A 21,253-nucleotide genomic window follows, 5' to 3' on the forward strand; every position below is an offset into this window, starting at 1 on the left:
GGTGATCCATCAGCCTGCATCTCCCAGGAGTGTCTCTGGCTGGGAGCGCCAGGCAGGAGGCGTGCCCCATCTGTGCGCTTAGGCAAAGTCACCCGGGAATAGCAGGGAGATAGCTGCGGGGCTCTGGACCTCTGGGTGACCTGCGTTGGTATGCATAGCTGCCTGTGGTTTCATTGGTCTGGGATCCAAGGGCAGTTTGACTTCATTTGAGACAGGGGGGCTGTAGACAGCTACCAAACATCCACAGCCTAGGATTTTCATCAGAAGGGTAGTGGGCTCGGGAAATTCTGGGGAGAAAACAGATTTGAGCCTGGAGACTGCACTGACAGATGCCCATCCTGGGCTGGAGGGCTGAAGAAAACCTCTGACAGACTCAGTTCTCCTGGCAGGGGCCTCGGGAGTTTTACAGTCTAAGGAAAGCCTGAGAAGTTGTTAACTTCGCTTTTAAATTTAAAAAAAAAAAAATCAAACTAGCAGTAAACACACAGGGAAAACCAAATCAAAACCGCGATGTGTTCATAGCCATGTGTACTAATTTATATATAAAATGTCAAGGATATATGGAGAATAACTCCTTGGTTTGTTTCAAGTGTGAGAGCCCAGAGTTATAATCTGCTCCATCCAGAAGGGGCGAGTCCGGGTGGATAAGTTGCTCTTTGGCGGGTCTGCAGGAACGCAGTCCCCCATCCTGCAGTAGGGCAGGGCGGCACACCCAGAGAACTGTGCATAGATCAGCTGCTCAGAGCCCTCTGGGCTCTGCAGTCTCTGAGCTCAGGAGCTGCCTCTGAGCTGAAGACTTTTTGATCAAAGACAGTCAGTCCCCTGGTTTGTCCCTGGACACCCTTCTTAAAGTGGAAGACTGGATTTTTCTTCTAGCTGGAATGCCCCCCACCCCAACTCCATACCTTATCCCCAGATTTCCAGAAAAGGAGTGAAGCAGAACAACACCTAACGTCGGGCCACCTGATTCTGTGCTTCCACCCCCACCCTGGCTCCTGGCGCGCTTTTAGGCCCTCTCGGTTTCCACGTCTTTGAGCAGAAACCATCGTCTGTTTTGAAACCCTTACTTGGAGCCCGGAGTGCTACAAAAATCCAAGCACCGTCAGGATCTCAAGCGCCTCTGGCATTGGAGTTCTTACCTGGACCTGGATGGCTGGGGCAGTTTCATTGAGGTGAGGAGGCAAGGAGCTGAGGGTTTGGGGTGGGGGAGGAAAGGAGAAGTGAAATCTTTGTAACTTGATCTCTCTCCTACTTCAATACTTTAAGGCTTACTCTGGCTCCTGTTCACCTACCCCAGGCAGAACAGGGAACCTAAGGAACCAAGAGCAGAGAGCTAAGAAGGTTCATTCCCTTTTCTCCCAGATCTATTTGTTTGGCAAGTCTTCCTGGGGTATAAAGGACTGTAGAGAAGCCAACAATAAGATGCTACGAGCCACGGTCTTTCGCAGGCTCAGGACTTCATCAGCTTAGGGTAAAGGCATCAAAACTACAGGCTATAGATTGTGTGTGTGTGTGTGTGTGTGTGTGTGTGTGTGTGTGTGTGTGACATATATTACATATTACACCCCAGCTGCTGGGATTGAATGGCTACTAGAGAACAAAAGGTTTCTGTCTCCACTGTCGTCCTCCCTCCCAAATGCCATTATTGACTCTAGCCTAGCTTCAAGGTAATAGGAAAATAATTTCAGATAAGACAATTAAGAGTAACTAAAATGACTAGATTCTCTAGGGACTGATACCTCCTAAAAGAGATTGTAAGCACTGAAATGATCTCAGAAGTCAGGTAACAAATTCTTTTAAATGAATCTCAGATTGCCTAATCTTACTTAGGTCCCTAATGTGGCTATTTTTTGGAGAGATATCTTAAAGGATGAAACAACAAAAATCACAAACTCCTGTATGTCTTGTTTTAACTTTACCCCAATTCAGCAAAGTTTCCCTTGCTGCTAAGAAGCAGTGAGAATGTGCTCCATGGCCTAAGACCTTACACACTGAAGCAGTGTAGACTGTACTCCTTGGGCTAAGACCTTACACGGATGGTACCTGAAGCCCCACCTAATCAACTAAAACCTAGCCAAAACACTTACCCAGTGACTGGTACAAAGATGAAAATTGTTCCTTTGCTTGAGTTCATTGCTAGGATTTGCATGCTCATGTCTCTTCTCTTCAACCCTCCATGGTGAAGCCATTTGTTTTAAATGAACTCATATGACATTTCTTCAGGTCTTGCTAGGAACACAGCCAATGAAAGGGCCATTATTTTTATTGTTTCTTTCAATGATTGCCCTCTTTGTAAAAACAGCTTTTGTTGAAATAAATGTGGGAAGGATCAACGAACTTAAAGGATAAAGGCAATCACACCAAGACCAGGAAAGCTGAGTGCAGCTCAAACCCAATCTCTATTTCCAGATCCTTTCAAAATACCATGGTGTTTGACAGAGTATGAACAAAATATTCTGATAAAAACTTATAATTTGGTCCTTATCTCCACTTGTTTTCTGTCCTAGGAAGGATGTGAGGTTTGTAATGATTGATGTTGTGAGATAATTGTTCTGTGATGAGCTAAACAAAAGAAAGGCTTGGGTGAGAGTATTTCTAGCTTAATATGTGTGTGAGACTAGTTCAGTTTAGTTTAATCTGCTTCTGTGATTCATGTTGTGTTTTTGTGTCCACTTGGCTGGTATGACATTAGTGTTGTACAGCAGAATCATTTTTACATTTCACTGTAAGGTGGATAGAAATCTCAATACCCAAATTTCAGCTGGAACAAAGACCAGCCTTTCCTTTGTGAAGCACATAAACATGATTTTGTAAAAATTAATGTTTACTAATTTTCATAATTTTGTCACGATTCAATGCTGGTCAATTTTAGAGATGCAGCAAGTTGGCAACTTTAATTTTATGTGGAACAAGTTTTGTAGATGTCATTGTTTGCATATATATGTACACAGATTGTCAGAGAAACAATGCAGAGAGTCACTGTACACAAAACCCTATGGATTTGAGTCCTAATTTCTTTTTATTGCAAATTCATGAACACGAAAACATGAAGAGTTACATCTTTGTATTGTTTGCTTACATGAAGTTATACTCTCATCTGCATAGCCTTGCTTTGTCTTCTGTCAAGACTCTTCTTTCCCAAGAGGCTCCTCCCCCTTTTTTGTCATTTACAGCCTTTCTTCTCATGGATGGCTGCCTTCTTCTCTTTGCTCCAAAATATTACTGCACACCCATTAATGCCACCCCCATCATATTTTCACATGTGATCTTATTCTCTCCCACCTAAACTGGAGAGGTATTTCCACCACTTGGATGATGTAGTGGTTGTCAGATGGCAGGAGAGTCACAGAAACTAATACAATGAGTAAGTATATGAATTGGAGTGAGTCCATCAAAGGACCCAGAAGACCTACTGGAAATTATAAACCTAGTGTGTTTGAATTATACTTATACCTGACATTTAGTGTTGGCCAGCAGTAGCAATGAGTTTGAAAATAGACACATCCGTTAGCTATAAGAGTGCACACATTTACACCATTTCTCCTACCTTTTCGCACTCCAGGGGTGAGACATGGATCAAATTTATTCTGGAGACCTTTGTTAATATCTTTATTTATGGGTATAGATGTTTTGTCTACATGGATGTCTATGTACCATGTATATGCCATGGAAATGAGAAAATGGCATCCTGTCCCTTGGGACTGGAGTCACAGATGGTTGTGAGCTGCCATGTGGATGCCTAGAATAGAACTGGGTCCTCTAGAAGAGCAGCCAGTGCTCTTAACCACTACTACGTTATCTTTCCAGCCCCATTTGTCAATATCTCAAAGTATGATTTATTGCTAAATTTTCTTTTGTCACTTTTCTGGTTACGGTGAAGACCTAAATATATTTTCTTTAAGACGATTAAACAGTTGTTAGATTAAACATATTTGCAAGTTTGAGATTTAATAATCCAATTTGGGTTGCAAATAAGAATCATCAGTGATAAGCTGAATGACTTTCTAGATATTTATGTGTGTTTATCATGTTTAAGATCAAACACACACACAAACACACACACACACACACACACACACACACACACACACACTGTATTAATTATTCTTTGAAGGTGTAGATACTCCCAGGAGGAAAAAATTAAAACTGTTCCTTCCATTTTCCCCTTTCAACTTGTTTAAATACTCTTTGGTGTCAACAAAGAATCATTTCTATCAGGAATGAAAAGGAATGGAAAGAAATAATTATCAAAGAACCACATTGCACAAATTGTGCAGAATGGTTAAGATCATTGGTCAAGAATATTTCACATCTATTATCTTATTATGAAAGGAGACCATTGTGAATGAATTTAGTTTATTTTTTAACAATTCATATCTGCAATAATGCACCATGAAAGAAATCACTGTAATCCTTAACGGGTCTTTCTCCTGCTTTTATATTGCTATTTGTTTATCTCAACTATACACAATGCAAGTAGTTGGTACTCAGTTAAAGTTTATGAATGGCTTCAATCTGTATTTTATTTTGAATAGTTTTTAAATTCAGTGACTCAATTGACCTAACCAACCATCCCTTAAATCAATGGTTCTCAACCTGTGAGTCATGACCCTTCAGGGGATTGAAGGACCCTTTCATGGGGGTCTCCTAAGACCATTGAAAAACACAGATATTTACATTATAAATATGTTCAGAACAGTAGCAAAATTACAATTATGAAATAGTAACAAAAATAATTTTATGGTCAAGGGTCACCACAAAATGAGAACTGTAATAATGGGTCACAGCATTAGGAAGGTTGAGAACCACTGCCTTAAATGTTACAATTTTTTTAGACAAGAAAAAAATCATTCTCTAAAAGGTCACAAATGTAAGTACAACATACTTCATAAATCTATCTTTTCTTTCCTTATTAAAGTAGGAGGAGGAGGAGGGAGGGAGGGAGAAAGGGAGAAAGAGAGAGAGACAAACATAGACACAGACACACAAGACACACAGAGAGGATGAATGCTTCCTTGCTTTATAAGTTTTACAGTATCACAGGAAAATAAATGTGATATAATCATACTAACATAACAAGATATATGTTATATATACGATAAGAATTGAAGTCATATTAGTCACAATTTGCCTTCATTTTTGTGTATGTAATCATTTATATGACTTGTGAATTTTTTGATGAAATACCAAGATGCAGATATATACAAAAAGATATAAAGCTTCAGTATTAATTCAAGTGTTACTTTATAATTTGAGCTGCTAGTGATCTAACTCCTGTATTTTTTTTTTTTGGAGAAATTAAATGCAACCAAATATATTGACAGTTTGAAGCAAACACTATGTCAGAATATGTCTATACTTAAATCAGCACTTTATACATGTCAAGAATGTGGATTATTGATATTTTTAGGTTTCAGGTTTCAATCTGTGTGTTATTTAATAAAGATTTGTAATGGCGATCACAATGTGCTGTGTTTAGAGTCTAAGTGTTATGTAAAGAGAAATGAATATGATCCCTATAAAGTTAAAACACGTGATTTTTTTTCTATTTTAATTCTAACTGGCCCTATGACATTTGAGAAGGTCATTTAATTTCGCTGTGTTTCACATTGGGGTAAGTATAACAATACCTCTATTTTCCCTTGCTCAGCTTCTAACGTCATGGGGCAGTTCAAGCTGACAACATAGGTAAAAATGCTTTGTAGTTTGTCCTTTAACATGACATTGGTGATGACATATATCTAAGGTGATTATTATTTGTTGACCTAACACAATATCCTCTAATAAAAGAAATATTTGGACATCATTACAATTAACGAGGGCACCATGTCTACTCCCAGAAGAGGTGCATTCTGATTTATGAGCAAGAATTAAAAAATTCAGCAAACTACCAAAAGCAAATAAAGGAATTATCCAGCAATGTTTGCCTTTCTGCTCCAGTAGAAGCTTTAGAGTAATACCCGTGTGTTTTCATTACATAACTATGGGTCTTCACCTACAGGATAGTTCTAAAATTTCTGTCCTACCAGACCCCAGATAACCCTGTATGCTCAAGAGCTTCGGGTTTATTTGCAACCCTCTTAACAAAGTGATCACAACTTAATGATCGAGGCTAGCTCAGGCCACAGGCACTCAGAGAGTGGGATTCAGGAGCCACTCGGTCCACAAGGATATACTGCATTGTTTGCTTCCCCTTTTGAGGAGGTGTCATTTTAAACTTAGAATCTCTTGAGGGAACAGAGAAGATGTCTCTGAAAGTCAGAAACTGTTGCCATAGCATTTTCCATCTCTGTTCCTGCCTACCCTCCTTCTCCAAGGCAGGAACAATCTGAGCTCTGTCACTTTCTGTTAGGAGCAGATAGATGTCTCTCCAGGATCCAGGGTTCCAGTGCTGTTATATCTACACTACATACTGACTGTACCTGGTGGGAGGGTTTAGTAAGTCCGAGGGTGGCATTAAGTTTCCTAGGACAGACTCATCTTTGCAGATACCATTGCAGAACAGAAAACAGACCTAGAGAGACATTTCCTCCCACACACCATCCCAATCCCATTGGCCCTTAAGACAGCCAAATTACAAGTCCTGAAGCACAACCTCATCATTTCCAGCACTCTCGGCGTGGACAGCTCCTGCATTCTGGGCGCTTCCTCTGCAGTGAGCCGCGGGAGAGCCACAGAGCCCGGCGCAGCACGCGACTGACCCGCGCTCGCTCCTCCCTGTCCGCGCTCCCCCCCACCCCGCCTTAGATCACTCTACCGGGCACTTTGAGGGATTTCCTCCCGGGGCGGCTTTTGCAGCAGCAACACATCTGCCTGGTTGGCGGCAACTGCGAGCATGGATCTCCGAGGAAGAACCCTTCTCAGTGGAGACAGACTTCGGATTCTCCTGATGCTCTTCCGTGAGTAGCGTCTGGGGACCAGGAATGCGGGTTGCACTCTGCAGAGAATCCAATCCACAGAGTAAACCTAGTAGCTTTAGGTTTAAAACTGGCCTTTATGTGTTGTGGTTATTTGGGGTTGGCGGTGGGGATGACCCATCGGTGTCTTCTGAGAACTCCCCGAGAGCCACACACCTGTGTGGCATCACCCAGATAGAGCGCGCTACACAGACCATACTCACGATGGGGAGGGGAGGGCATGGCACTGGCAGGAAAGATTAATCCCCCAAGTGTGTTTTTTTAAAAGCCCAATCGTATTGTAAGTAAGAATTTAATTTTGTTTTAGATCCTGTTTTCATTATAAATCAGAGGCAGTGAATCTGAATTTGGTAACGCTGAGTTAGAGAAATGGCTTGCGGAGCACACAGCTTCTAACTGGGAACTTTGCCACTCCAAAGCCTGCAGAGAACTGTCTCCCGTTGTCCTAAAGCCGCGGGCTAGTTGAGCCTGAAATCGATGGGATTGCTTTGCTTGCTCCGCAGATGCAATGGCCCAAACCGTGGCAGAACAAGAAGTGGAAAATCTTTCGGGCCTTTCCACGAACCCCGGGAAAGACATATTTGTGGTGCGGGAAAATGGGACGACGTGTCTCATGGCAGAGTTTGCAGCCAAATTTATTGTACCTTATGATGTGTGGGCCAACAATTACGTGGATGTAAGGAACCTTTTTCCTCCCCAGCTTGCCCCTAGGGCTGCAGGGCCGAAGGGCACCCTCCCTTCAGGCCCTGCCAAGACCTCAGTTGCCCGCCTCTTCCCCCCAAATCCCTGCAGGCTGTTCCCGAATGCTGCATGGGGGTTCCAGCTTGCAACGCCTTCTGCTCGCCCTGCCTGCTTTAAAAGTAAACCCCCTCTCTACTCCCCTCCTGGAGGGGTGTGCACGTAAGAGTCTACCCGCATGTTACTGGACCCCCGGAGCGCGCGTGCACAGGAGCGCCCAAACCTGCAAGCTAGAGTTTGGACGCGCAGCCCTTCCCGATCTGCGCCAGGGCCCCAAGCGCTGAGGGGGCACGGGCGTGTGTGTTCCTAGCTGATCACAGAACAGGCTGAGATCGCCTTGACCAGGGGAGCTGAGGTGAATGGCCGCTGTGGCCACAACGAGTCGGAGCTGCAGGTGTTCTGGGTAGATCGCGCCTACACACTCAAAATGCTATTTGTAAAGGTAATTCGGTGCGGTGGACCAGAGGGATGGTGAAGCCAGCGTGGGTGCGCGCGGTAGTGGCCTCTGGGGTTTTCCATTACAAAGCAGTTGGAGCGGTTCACAGGAGCCTCCCCATCTTGGCAGGAAAGTCACAACACTTCCAAAGGACCAGAGGCGACTTGGAGGCTGAGCAAGGTGCAGTTTGTCTATGATACCTTAGAGAAGACTCACTTTAAAGACCCAGTGAGTGGTAAGTAGTCCAGTGGGGCTGGGAAAGCTTGGGCACAGGAGTAAGAGCAAGCCAGAAACATGCATCCTGTCTCTGGGGTTTGGGAACAGCTCTGGGATTTGTGCTCTGAGTACAAACCTAGCCAGGGCCTGCTTGTTCTCCAGGGTCAATGAGGTGGGAGGGTCTCTGTGTCTCGAGGAAAAGCCTGGACCAAAAATCCTTCAGAATCAAGCTGAAACATGACATTGCCATGGAAGGGGCACCAATGAGTTTTGCTATTTTATTTATTTATTTATTTATTTGCATCACAGATTGGTTTGCTCTCATGTATTAAACAATGCAAGAAGACACAGCGACAGGGTTGGGTGGGCTGCAGGATCTTTCTGTGCACATCCGCATAGCTCTCTGGGACTTTAACTGCAGCCCCCTCAGGGCAGAATTTGTATCTTGTATCTTAATTCATTAGCTTTTCCCACTTAGCCTCACCCTAGTCTTCCAAAAACATTCGAAGAAGAGCACCCACACCTGAAATAAAAACGTGCCTATCAGCAAGCACTATCAAAGACCAGAAATACATTTAAATGTATTTTAAAACAAAAGCAAAATTCACTGTCTCCATCATAAGGAGGCCTACCATCACTCAAGCTCTGCGTTGGAAAGGGATTTTTACTGAGGTTGCAAAAGAATGCTGGCATCATTTCTTCCTCTTTATGTTTTGATAATTGCAGTAAAACAATTATTTTTTTCCTTTCACCAAAATAATCTAGAATTTTTCATAGGATAAGAGGAGAAAGAGAAGGAATGAGAAAGAACAGCAAGCACGAGAAAGAAGAAAAAATGGAATGCCAACTGTGGAGAGCTGCATCACTGTTCTTTCTGTCTTTGGAATTACTGATTGAGGCTTTAGTCAAAAGGGTTTTGTTTTCAGACAGCACACTTCTTCCAAAATGGAATTCCAAATTAGTATCTAATGAGGACAGTCTCAGAAAGGATGGGGAGTTGGTCCTTCATCCCCACTTGGTGTCTTTCCTGGCGCTCCAGCCCTGGGACTGCAGCACCAATAGGAGGCATAGGTTCTGGGCTTAGCAGAGATCTACCTGGGCTAGGCCACATTCAGCCCAACTGCTACTTTGGTTTTCCCGCAGCTGGGAAGCACACAGCCAACTCTCATCACCTCGCTGCCTTGGTAACCCCAGCTGGGATGTCCTATGAATGTCAGGCTCAACAGTCCATTTCTCTGACCTCCAGTGATCCTCAGAAAACTGTCACCATGATTCTGTCTGCAGTGCACATCCAACCCTTTGACATCATCTCTGATTTTGTCTTCAGTGAAGGTAGGTTACACTGGTGTTAGGAAAGGGAGAGGGGCTGGTTTTAAAGATGGGCTCCCAGGATATTTTCACCAGCATTTCTTCTATGCTGCAAAGGCAATTTTCACAAGATGTAGAGGTTATAAAGTGAATGTGTCAACTTTCTGCAATACCCACCCTGTCCACGCTGCGCGTCCTCTCCCCTCCCCATTTCTTTATTCTCTCACTCACTCCTATGGGAGAAATTATGTCAAGGCAGTTTGATACTCTGTTTATTTCCCATGGGCAGATTCTAGTTTGTTTGAACTTTTACTTGGTTGGGGATTACCAAGTAAATAAAGGAATTACTTAAATGATCATAATATTGGAAGAGTCCCATTTGAGTCACCTGCCACCATTTCCCAAGCTATTTTTCATTCACCCAAACAAGCTTCCTCTCACCCTATACCCAACAGAATGCCTCCACCACCGCTAAATAATCATCCCCAGAGCATTTGAGAATTCTGAAGGTAAATTTTTCTTGAGAGAAAGGCCTGACTCTTCTGTGCACCTTCTCCTCCTTCTCTCCTTTTTTCCTCTCCCTACCTCACCTCCACCTGCTCTCTCACTCTCTCTTTCCATCTAGCTTTCCGTGGTGCTCTTGGATAGAATTCAGGCCCCCATCTTAATGCTTTTCCATTGTGCTGCATTCTAGGACCCAGGCCAGTTATTCATCTTGGCATTGGTTATTATTCATTTTGGCTTTATTAACATCTAACACAGTACTAGATCAGTTTAGGTGTCCAGGTAACTGACTAAATAATATCCTGATATTCAGTTACAGAGACTTTCATATGAGCCTATTTTAGGAGTAGAAACTAAGATCGAGGGGTCAGGATCCCAAAGTTTCAAATATTTACTTTTTATAGGAGCATTTCTAAAATGCAGCAGTGAGTATCTTTCTTGTGATGAAATAGTACATTTAATATGATACATTATGGTTGTTGAAGACCCAGGAACTCATTATGAGTACTCTGGACTATGTAGTATCCTTCCACAGAGTTATCATTACAAGCCCATTTGAGTTCCAGTGGGAATCTTTAGCGGTGTTCAGTGGCCTTGGCTGTCTGCTGGTCAATTGTTATTAACTCTCCCTTGTTTCTTGGCACTTCTGGTATTACAATTGTTGATTTTACTAGTTCTTCAACACTATCCCACTCAAATAAATACATTCTGGATCATTTCTAGGTTGTTGATCGTTGTCTATGGACTGAGAAATCACACCTGGTATATGTTTAAGTTTATTTGTATACAAAGTACAAACAACTACTAAATAAAGAGTAAAGCTCTTGACTATAAATCAGTGAAATTCATCGCATAGAATTAGGTACATATTTTGTTTAAAAAACAATTATTATCCATTTCATTTGTAGATGGGGAAAATTACTAGGCACACATGGAGACTTTAAGCACACATAATTTCCTAAATACAGACAGAATAGGCATAGACAATTTGCAGTATTACCCAGGCACTTCAGGCTGGTAATTAGTATAGTCTCCCTGTGTAGTGCCCCAGGCTCAGGCTTTAGTGCTCTTGGGAAGAGGTAGGCATCATTCAAAATCACTCACTGGATCTTGCACCTTTGTGTGGAAGATGTTCTTTTGTTCCTGGCGCCTCCTGCCTATGCTTCCTAGCATCTGCCCACAAATGTCTTGGGAGAGATTATTGTATTCCATTTAACGGAATTGGAAAGCTTCCTTTTGGATTGCCTTTTCAGGTTCTGGCACTGGGGCACCTAGGGGCTTCCAGTGTGTTCTCTCTCTCTCTCTCTCTCTCTCTCTCTCTCTCTCTCTCTCTCTCTCTCTCTCTCTCTCTCTCTGTACTGGATCTGCTAGAGGGGACAGTGTTTGGTCATATATCTACACAACCACTATGGTTGTTGTATGCACTTTCAGGTGTGTGTGTGTGTGTGTGTGTGTGTGTGTGTGTGTGTGTGTTTGAAAATGGCCAGGGCTTTGTTGTGAAAAGTCCATTTCTTGTGTCAGGAGGTTTTTACCTGATGGTCTTCACAGCTGCCTATTTAGTTGGCTATAGGAGATAAGCAAAGAAGGACCAGTGAAATGGGTAAGAGGACTGTCACTGGGGCTGAGAGCAGCCAGATGAGGGTTGACATCTTCATCACACATGTCCACTTAAATGCATTGGACTTAGCTGCATAACTGATCTTAATCACCAGCATAGCCTAATTTTAATGCACACAGAAATTGTGAATGGCAGTGAATATAGTTGTGATATTAATACGCAGAGTCTGCTTCTTGTAGACCCTGAGGTGGGGTCCCATATGCTAAGCTCCAGATGCTGCTGCTGATTTACAGAATCCTATAGAGGGCTGGTAGGATAAGAGGCTGAGACATACAACAAGCTTTGGTGAGTGGAGATGGATGAGGTTGTAGGAGATGGGAAGCTCTTTGGTTAACCCCATCTAGGGGGGAGAGACTCGTAATATGAAGATCAGCATCCATCTGGAGAGGAGCGGGGAGGAGGATGAGATTTCCTTGAGGAAAGAGGGCTGGCCATGTGTCTAGTGGCAGCAGTGTAGGAGTAGGACCATGCATAGCAGTGATTGGCCATATGAGGGGATATAGGCAAATGCTTTAGTGAAACCAGAAAAATTTGAGTGTATTGCAGTTCATGAATGTCTAAACCCAAGCCAACTTTTAATGCTATTTAAAGCAGTGAGATCAATCTTCATCTGTTTTGAGTGGTAGATGTCACACTGTGAGATGTACTGGTTACATGGACTATAAAATGGTATCAGTAATATTGGTAATGCATTAAAAATGATGATGTCCAAAACAAGTTTTGAAAGATATTTTTTTTCATAATTCAAAAAGTTTAGAATGTGAAATTAAATAGTTTCTGGACTTATTTCAATGCTGGTGAAGTCCTGAAATGTAAGCAGTTCTCAGGGTATTTTTCTGAAAATATCGGAGCTCATTGTAGTTTATATTTTATTGCTGCTTATATATTTGATTATGATTTAGTATGGTCCACCCATTTCAATGTATTATAGTTTTGTTACTCAAATTACTCAAGTATTAAAAGATTGTGTGTGATTAAATGCACAATTGCCTTCTAAAAAGGGATTGATCATGTATTCATTGAAATAGCACTTCTGTGGGTCTGAAGGATAGCAACTGTTATGTGTCTTAGTAAAAAATTAACAGTAAGCAACCAAAAACAGGAGTGAGGAGGGTTTGGGGTCCCTCTGTGTGATATCCTGTAGAGGTTACCATGGCTTGGAGCTGTATAAGAACAAGGTCCTCCCTTATCAATGGGAAGCAGCTGTGGGGTGAGGTTTCAAGGACTATACAAAGCAAGCAGGCTCTAAATGGCTAAACATTTGCCTACATGGATTGTTTTAAAAATGATTGGGTTTGTAAAAAATTGAGTTTGGTGCCAGCAGGCTTTTGAGCTAAAGGGTCTCAGCCTGCAGGGAAGAAATAAACAACCAGTGGAGAGGGGACCATTGGCTCATTTGTATACCAAACACACTTTGTAAAGCACTTTCACCTGCTGTTCAAAGCACCCCGTGTTTCTCAGTTGGGGTTAATTAACTTGTCCTTCTGCAATTAATTCACAGTATAACCCCTTGAGGGTCTGGGGTATTTCTGGCTGATGGGATAGGAGATTCTTCACTGGTAGGGATTGGATCATCCTGAGTGTTTTAATGGTTTGAATGAAAGGAAAATTTGACAATCAGTGTCAGGAAAACATAGTAGATTATGAAATTTGTCTCTGGTCTCCTTTATTAGAGACTCAAATTTATAGATATTTAAAACAGGTCACAAGAAAACTGGGCCCTTTTTAATTTTCAGGGGGAAAACAGTCAAACAAAAGACACAAAGGTCCCCACATACACAGAGTATCAGAGGTCCAGAGAACCCTGAATTCATGAGCATTTACGCTTTGTTTTTTGCTTATTTATTTTCAATTTTCGGTACTGGAAATTGAGTCCAGAGACATGCTAGACAAATGCTCTACCCTGTAACTCTACGTCACTGACCTCTGAACTTTTGTATCATTTCCCTAACAGCTGGACCAGGGGATACTGCCTGTGGGGGTTAATGCTATATTGGAGATGATACCTTTAACTTTTCTCTATGTCACCCTCCCCAAAGAAAACATTGGCAAGATGCCTTCTTAAAACACTTCGACAGTCTGCAGATTCCAGACATTTTAGACTTGTGTTTGACATGTTATTTTTCAATGTGGCCTTGCTCTCATGGATTACTGTTTGCTAGTACCTCTGGAGTAAACAGCCAATGGGAGTGATTCCAGAGGCTATCACTGAGAACTATGTTGAAGGCTTCTGTGTGGAGCCTGTGCACAGGGCCATGCAATCTGTCATAGAGTTCTGTATTCCAGGCAATGTTCTCTGGAGCTAAGGTGGGGCATACCTTCGAGTTGCCCACTAAGGGGGTAGAGGGAATATGGCATTTACCCACCAATGCCATCCATTACTGACAGGTGCTTTGAGGACATCTATTCTCTGGAATTTATAGCCTGCCTTGTAGTTAAAGCCCATTGGAAGTGTTGAAGGCCAAGGGGAGAATGGATGGATCATGTGCATGTCTGCTATCCTTAGGGATGGGATTTACACACCTTCCCTGCTGTTGGGAGAGCACACAGTCTAGTAAGAAATGGTATATACAGCAAACACCACATTCCCAGCACGAGGATCCTGCTAATGATCATACTCACATTATTTTTCATCTATAATATATAAATCTTGATGAACCTGCCATTCGAGGTCACAGTTTCTCAGTGAACAAAGCTAGAGTGTAGAGGCAGCCCACACACAACATGGAAGAGGACCAAGCCCTGACTCTAGCGACACTGTTAGATAAGAGAGGGATACCCAGCTACCTAAAGTCAACCCTGCTATTTGTTCAGAAACAGTCTGGAAGTTAGGAGAGCCCCAGGCAGACATTTTGGCACTTTGCCTATCCTACTGCTGCTCGGCTGGGGCACAATGAAGAGTATAATGTTTCCAAGGAGTGAATACAGATTTAAAATGCAACACAACAAACAAAGGCCACACCCACCAATCAGAACCTGATTTGGGGCACATTGTTAAGTTGAGGGGAGTCTAATTGACTGTTGTAGCTGGCATTAGATGGGCCCTGTATTGTCTGGTTTGTTTCCCAAGTCACTGGGCTGCGGTTCACATTTTCTTGTCGTGTGTCACACATTCAGTCCTGCATTTTGTATGCTCTAAAGTCTAGTCCAGTCAGAGTGTGAGGGATCCCAAATCCTGTGAGGTGGACAGAGATGCAGGGTTCTGGGCCATGTAGAGCCAGATGTAATTCAGGCTAAGCCAAGGGATTCTCTCTTCCTTTATGAGGGAGCTAGGGCCTATATTGCTCTGTGATCTCTGAGTTAATAATCAGATCACTGCACAGGATTTTAACTCAGCAGCACACAGGGTTTGTGGATAGTAAGTTTCTGATTGTGTGTGTATAAAATTCAATGGGAAAACTGTATTGCTTTCACTAACCAATGAGCAGTATTTAGAGCATTAAACATTTCTTTTGGTTATAAATGAAGGTCATAAAAACAGTGCTATTAGCAGTAGTTGTGACTTTGTCACCAATAGAAACCATTATTTTTCTACTCACAGAAGTCTGTGCAGGCCTTGTAGAATAACACTGATAATTTTCACTTTATCATCATAGCCAACGTGCATGTATCAATCACAGCCAGCATGCATATGTCAGTAAAGAAACACATACGTTGCTGAATCTCAAATTAATAAAAATACTTGGATGGATGAATTATGATTTTCTTTGCAGCCTTCCATGCATTTTATTTTTGTATTTATAAGCACTATTCTGAATAGATGCCCACAGTTTCATCAAACATGCTTTAATGACTCATAAGCAGCACCATTTTTTTTAAGTGATGAGAACAGAAGAAATTATGTGTTAGCATTTTTATTACTGAAACAAAATACCCAAGACAACCTACTATTTCAAGACATGGTCTCACTATGTAGCACAGGCTGGCCCCAGAAATGCATACATTCTTTTTTCTTTGCCTCCCAAGGACTGGGATTACATGTCTAAGCTACCATGCTGGCCCTCCCATGATGTTTTTTGGCATCTCTATAGCTTGATATTGTCTCGTATTCCCCTTTCTTGTCACTTTAGTCCGGGTTTTTCCTAAAGTAACAAAGAACACATGTTTGAGAAACTGCAATAGGATCCCAACCTCTTTGCCTCCTTCGCTCTCCCTGTGCTTTCCCTGTGCTGCAGTTACACTGCTGAGTCTGTCCATTTCCTTTCAGTGGGGTTTCCTTTACCCCGGGCACAGTACTTAGCCCCTTGGGGCCTTCATTGCTTCATGTATAAAAGGTACAATAATGTTATTTTCCTTGTGCAGTTGTTATGTCACTAGACGAGAAATCACCTTTGTATTTAAAATGGAATGTTAATTTAAGGATCATAATCTAGGTGTGCTAATGCATACCTTTAATCCCAGGAGGCTGAGGCGACAAGATTATGAGTTCCCAAATGAGGCTATAAAAGAAAGCAGAAAAACTTAGGACTCAGGAAAATTTTGAAAAGCTGTATACTGGAGTGTTAAGTTCCCAATTATTCAAGAGGAATGGTTTCTGGGACTCAGGAGAATTCTCTGTTCTTTCTGATTGTCCTGTGTATAGTGGGAAGATTCTAGAAGAGCCTACCATATAGTAGTGACCCAGTAAATGCTTGCTGGTGCATCCTGACTTGAAACCTCAGTCCTCTGAAAGAGATATTAAAAGATGAGTTTCTGTGCATCTGACTCATAAATATGGTGAAAAGATTCCCATATTATCTAAAAGGTGTGACTATCAGAAGGTCAGAATTTCCCATTCCCCTCCTTCCCTTCTTCTCCTTTTCTCCCTCCCTCCCTCCCCATCATGTTCCCTTCCCCCCTTTTCTAGGTAGCATTGGATACACAGGGCTATTACATTATTTTGGATTTTAAGAGAGTGAAAATATGACCCAGTTGTGAAGTATTGCGGACATGTTCTCTCTCAGTCTAAATGCCAGCTACATGGATTGTTCAAATGTAAATATTTATCAAGGTGTGCTTCATTTAAAATTATAGTTCAATCTGAGTGTACTAAATGTTCAACTTTTAAAATGTGTAATGAAGTTTAAAGTGTCATGTATGGTGATATTTTATTTGTACTGAAATGTGATTTTAATTTTATGTTAATAAATAAAGTTGCCCTGGGGTCAGAGCTATTAGAGCCATAGCAAGAGCGTGATGGTTAGAAGAGCTAGGTAGATTTCTGTGTGTTCAGGGATACAGCCAGTATTGGAGACATACGCCTTTAAGACCTGGAGGGCGGTACTTACAAGCAGTGATGAGGCAGTCATGTGGTTGGGTTTACAACCAATGAGAAGGCAGAACAGAAAGACTACTTAAACACAGACAAACAGGAAGCAGCTCTCTCTCGGGGAAGCTAGGAGCACTGCAGGAGGTAAGATTTTATCTCTGAGCTCTGACCTCTCGGCTTTCTCTTTTAAAAAAACACATTGGCTCTGTGTTTCTTATTTTAAAAAGACGATTGGTTACATCTACAGTCATGTTTTAAGTGAAGAACAGTGGAAGGTATATAATTCAATACATTTTTACATATACTTGAAACCTAGTCAGTAAGTTACAAACCATTCTCATGAGAAACAAAAGTTCCCTTGAGTTCTTTTTCCTGTGTGTGAACACATTTCTAGTTTCTAGGACCATGGAATTCACTTTACCTGTTCAAGAACTTCATAGAAACAGGGATAATACAATCTGTACTTTTTTTTGCATCAATTTTTATTCAACATAAGGATTCTGAAATTCACTCATTTTGTAACTTGTTGCCATATTTCATTCATCTTTATTGTTGACTAATATTCTACTTTATGAATAGACTGCAGTTTATTCCGTTTTGATAAACATTTTGGTCATTTCCGGATTGAACTATTCTCCATAGTGTCTATGGATATTTTCATTTCAGTCTCATCATGTCCATATGTTTTCATTTTTCTTGGGATGGTATAGGAAGGTAGTGCTGAGATCTAAGGCAAGTGTGCATTTGTCTTCGCTAGGAATCACCAGACTGGTGAATGCTTCAGCAATTTATCAGTTTAACCAGGTTGTCTAACAGTTTCCCTTTAACAGTTTGTTTTCAGCAAGTGCTGAGGTCCACATGTTCTAGTCATTGCCAGTACTTGTTATTTTCAGTCTTCTTGAACATTTTGTGTTTATAAGTATTCTTGTGTATGCTAGATATTAATTAAAAGTTAAAAATGGAAATTAAAATGGTAGTGGCTATATCTAATTCTAAAACATTAGAAATTTAAATAAATTATTCAAGTAAATTTAAAATTGAATGAATTACCCAGATATTTTCATGGCTGCCAGGAATCCAATAACTGAATATGGTCTTGCTAAACTGGTATATACTTACTTGATATTATGTAGAAATATTAAGACTAAGTGAAAGAAAAAAATGACCTATGAAGGTTTTCCTGAGAGACTATTTCATCTCTGCTTTTGCTAGGAGGGCCTAGGATTCAGAGTATTTTCACTAGAGCTCACTGCTTTTTTTTTTCTTTCTCATTTCAGAGCATAAATGTCCAGTGGATGAGCGAGAGCAGTTGGAAGAGACCTTGCCCCTGATTCTGGGTCTCATCTTGGGCCTTGTCATTGTGATAACACTTGTGATCTACCACATCCACCATAAAATGACTGCCAACCAGGTGCAGATCCCCAGAGACCGATCCCAGTATAAGCACATGGGCTAAGGACCATTAGGCAGACAGCCTCCAGGTCCTGCTCCCCCAAACTGGAACAACTGGAACAACAATGGCACTTTTCACCTGTATACAGGATACACCAACATAGCTACACTCCAACAGGCCTGGGCACCTGAGTCTTGCTTGGCCTGTGTCCACGCTTAAACCCAGGGATGGCGGGCAGGTCTTGGGATTTGTGGATTGAATGGTGACTATTGTTCCATGCTGGGGATGAAGTGGGGGTGGGTGGGGTGGGTAATAGACAGCTTTCATGCTCATGGTAGCTTAGCTTTGACTCTCTGACTTTGTAAGTCTACATCACCCAGAAAGGAAGAGATGGCCCTTATATTTAGAAACTGGAAACCCTTCATTTGGGAGACCTCTATTTGCTCCCTTGGCCTCAGCTGGTTTACTTACATGGTTTTCTTTGTTATCTTTCTTTTTATTTAATATGAAAAATTTAAATTTTTTTTCTCTCATATATTATATCCCTACTGCAGTTTCCCTTCCCTCCTTTCTTCCCAGTGTACCCCCCTCCACACACACACCATCCACTCTTCTACCAGGGATATTAACCAAACACAGCATATCAAGTTGCAATAAGACTAGGCACCTCCCCTTATATTTAGACTGAATGAGGCAACCCAGTGGGAGGAAAAGGGTCACAAAAGCAGGCAAAAAAGTCAGAGACAGCTTCCACGCCCACTGTTAGGGGTTCCACAAGAAGATCAAGCTACACAACTGTAACATATATGCAGAGCCTAGGTCAGACCCATGCAGGCTCCCTGATTGTTGGTTCAGTCTCTGTGAGCCCCTATGAGCCCAGGTTAGTTGTTTCTGTGGGTTTTCTTGTGATGTCATGACTCCTCTGGCTCCTGTAATCCTTTCTCCCCCTCTTCTGCAGGATTCCACAAGCTCTACCTAATGTTTGGCTGTGGGTCTCTGCATCTGTTTTCATCAGTTGATGGATGCAGCCTCTCTGATGATGATTATTCTAAGCTCCTGTCTATAAGCATAGCAGAATATTATTAGGAATCACTTCATTGATTTTTTTTTTTTGGCCTATCATGTCTAGTTCTATCCTAGGTGTCTGGGCTACCTAGCCTCTGGTTCCTGGCCCTTCAGGCAATGTTAAGGTTGGGCTCCCTCTTGTGGCATGGGTCTCAAGCTGGACTGGACATTGATTGGCCACCTTTACCACAGCACCTCTTGTAGGCAGGACAAATTGTAGGTTGAAGGTTTTGAGCCTGGGTTGGACTTACATGGTTTCCAATGCACACAAAATGCAACCTCATGCTCCCTGCAGCAAGATCCCTGAACGATCCATGCTTCTGGCTGGCACTCTGCATGTCTAGTGGTTGTTTGGGAATGTTTCACTGCTACCTGCGTCCAGTGACTTTGCAGCACAAGAATCTGTCTAATGTCACTATGCACAGTTGTTTGGAATTCATAATATGTCAGGTCCAAGTGAGGGGACCTAAAGAATCAATCCATGTAAGTTTGCTTTTGAAAATGAATTAAAAAAAACAACAACACTACACTCTGGTCTTTGGCTGTTTTTTTTTTTTTGTTGTTGTTGTTGTGTTTTGTTTTGTTTTGTTTTGTTTTTAAATAAGAAAATGAAACTACAATGGTTTAGTAACCAGAGAAGCAGATTGGATTAATATATATATATATATATATATATATATATATATATATATATATATATATATATATGCAAGAGGATAAACAAAGATGGGGCAGGAATGAAATGAAAAAAATGTTGGTTTTCCCTAGCTGTCTTAGGGTTTTAATTGTTACGAAGAAACACCATGGCGGCCATGGCAACTTTTATAAAGGAAAACATTTAATTGGAGCTGGTTCACAGTTCAGAGGTTTAGTCCATTGTATAGTTAGAATTTTTTTCTTTGGGCCACCACCCAGTTCCCAAATAAAGACACAGAGACTTCTTATTAATTATGAATGCTCAGCCTTAGCTTAGGCTTGTCCCACCAGCTCTTTAAACTTAATTCAACCTGTTTCTATTCATCTACATTTTTTTTCAGGGCTTCTTACTTTTATTTTATTCTGTGTGTCTTACTTTCCTACTTCCTCTATGTCTGTCTGTTTTTCTGGTCCCTGGTACCTCCCTGGCATCTCCTTTTCTTTCTTCCCTGAGACTGAATTCTTCTTCTTAGTTACTCTTCCTGCCCGGAAGTACTACCTATACCTCCTTCCTTGCTATTGACTATTCAGCTTTTTATTGGACCAATCAGGTGCCTTAGACAGGCAAGGTAAAACAGCAACACATCTTTACACAATTAAACAAATGTAACATACCTTTACATAGTTAAGGAATTGCAATACATCTTTGCAGAGTTAAATAAATATTCCACAACATTTTCCCCTCTTTGTCTAAATAAAAAGAAAGGTTTTAGCTTTAACATAGTAAGACAATATACATTAAGAACAATTAGCAGGTAAAAATTACATTTACAATATTCAGTCCGTTTGCATTTGACAAATTCAGAGAAAATATTTCATTAAATATCCTGTCTTCATAAGTCCAAAGTTATGTACCTGATTTACTTTCTATCCTAACTTGTATTACCAACCCAAAATTATCTTTTTAGACTTCAAAACACTTTCTTTGATAAACAATTTAAACTTTTATGTTTCTCAACCTTATAAACTTTACATCTCTTATGTAAGTTTCTTTTCTGAATTTGGTATAACTATAACTATCTCATCTTCAACTCCACCAGAGACTTGAATAGGATAAAATATTACCTAAGTGAATAAACAGGAAATATAGAACAAGCAACTTCCAAGACTATAG

The 21,253-nt window shown here is 41.4% G+C and overlaps 1 protein-coding gene across 1 annotated transcript; it reads left to right on the forward strand.

Moving 5' to 3' along the window:
* The first annotated feature begins 208 nt into the window (after window positions 1-208).
* Window positions 209-19,965, forward strand: Lamp5 (lysosomal associated membrane protein family member 5). The gene is made up of 7 exons (XM_006983962.4): window positions 209-1,172; window positions 6,610-6,899; window positions 7,421-7,593; window positions 7,966-8,097; window positions 8,221-8,326; window positions 9,451-9,639; window positions 18,263-19,965. The coding sequence occupies exons 2-7, from the start codon at window positions 6,836-6,838 to the stop codon at window positions 18,439-18,441; spliced, it is 843 nt and encodes a 280-aa protein (XP_006984024.1). The 5' UTR covers window positions 209-1,172; window positions 6,610-6,835; the 3' UTR covers window positions 18,442-19,965.
* Window positions 19,966-21,253: the final 1,288 nt, after the last annotated feature.

Source organism: Peromyscus maniculatus, chromosome 4 (assembly GCF_049852395.1).
Source record: "Peromyscus maniculatus bairdii isolate BWxNUB_F1_BW_parent chromosome 4, HU_Pman_BW_mat_3.1, whole genome shotgun sequence".
In the NCBI taxonomy this organism is placed as follows: Eukaryota; Metazoa; Chordata; class Mammalia; order Rodentia; family Cricetidae; genus Peromyscus; species Peromyscus maniculatus.

Bases quoted from the DNA above. Each gene is read 5' to 3' on its own strand.
- Lamp5 (XM_006983962.4), top strand. From the start codon at position 6,836: ATGGATCTCCGAGGAAGAACCCTTCTCAGTGGAGACAGACTTCGGATT. The intron at 7,594-7,965 runs GTAAGGAACCTT...GTGTGTTCCTAG, and splicing joins GGGCCAACAATTACGTGGAT to CTGATCACAGAACAGGCTGA. The intron at 9,640-18,262 runs GTAGGTTACACT...TTCTCATTTCAG, and splicing joins TGATTTTGTCTTCAGTGAAG to AGCATAAATGTCCAGTGGAT.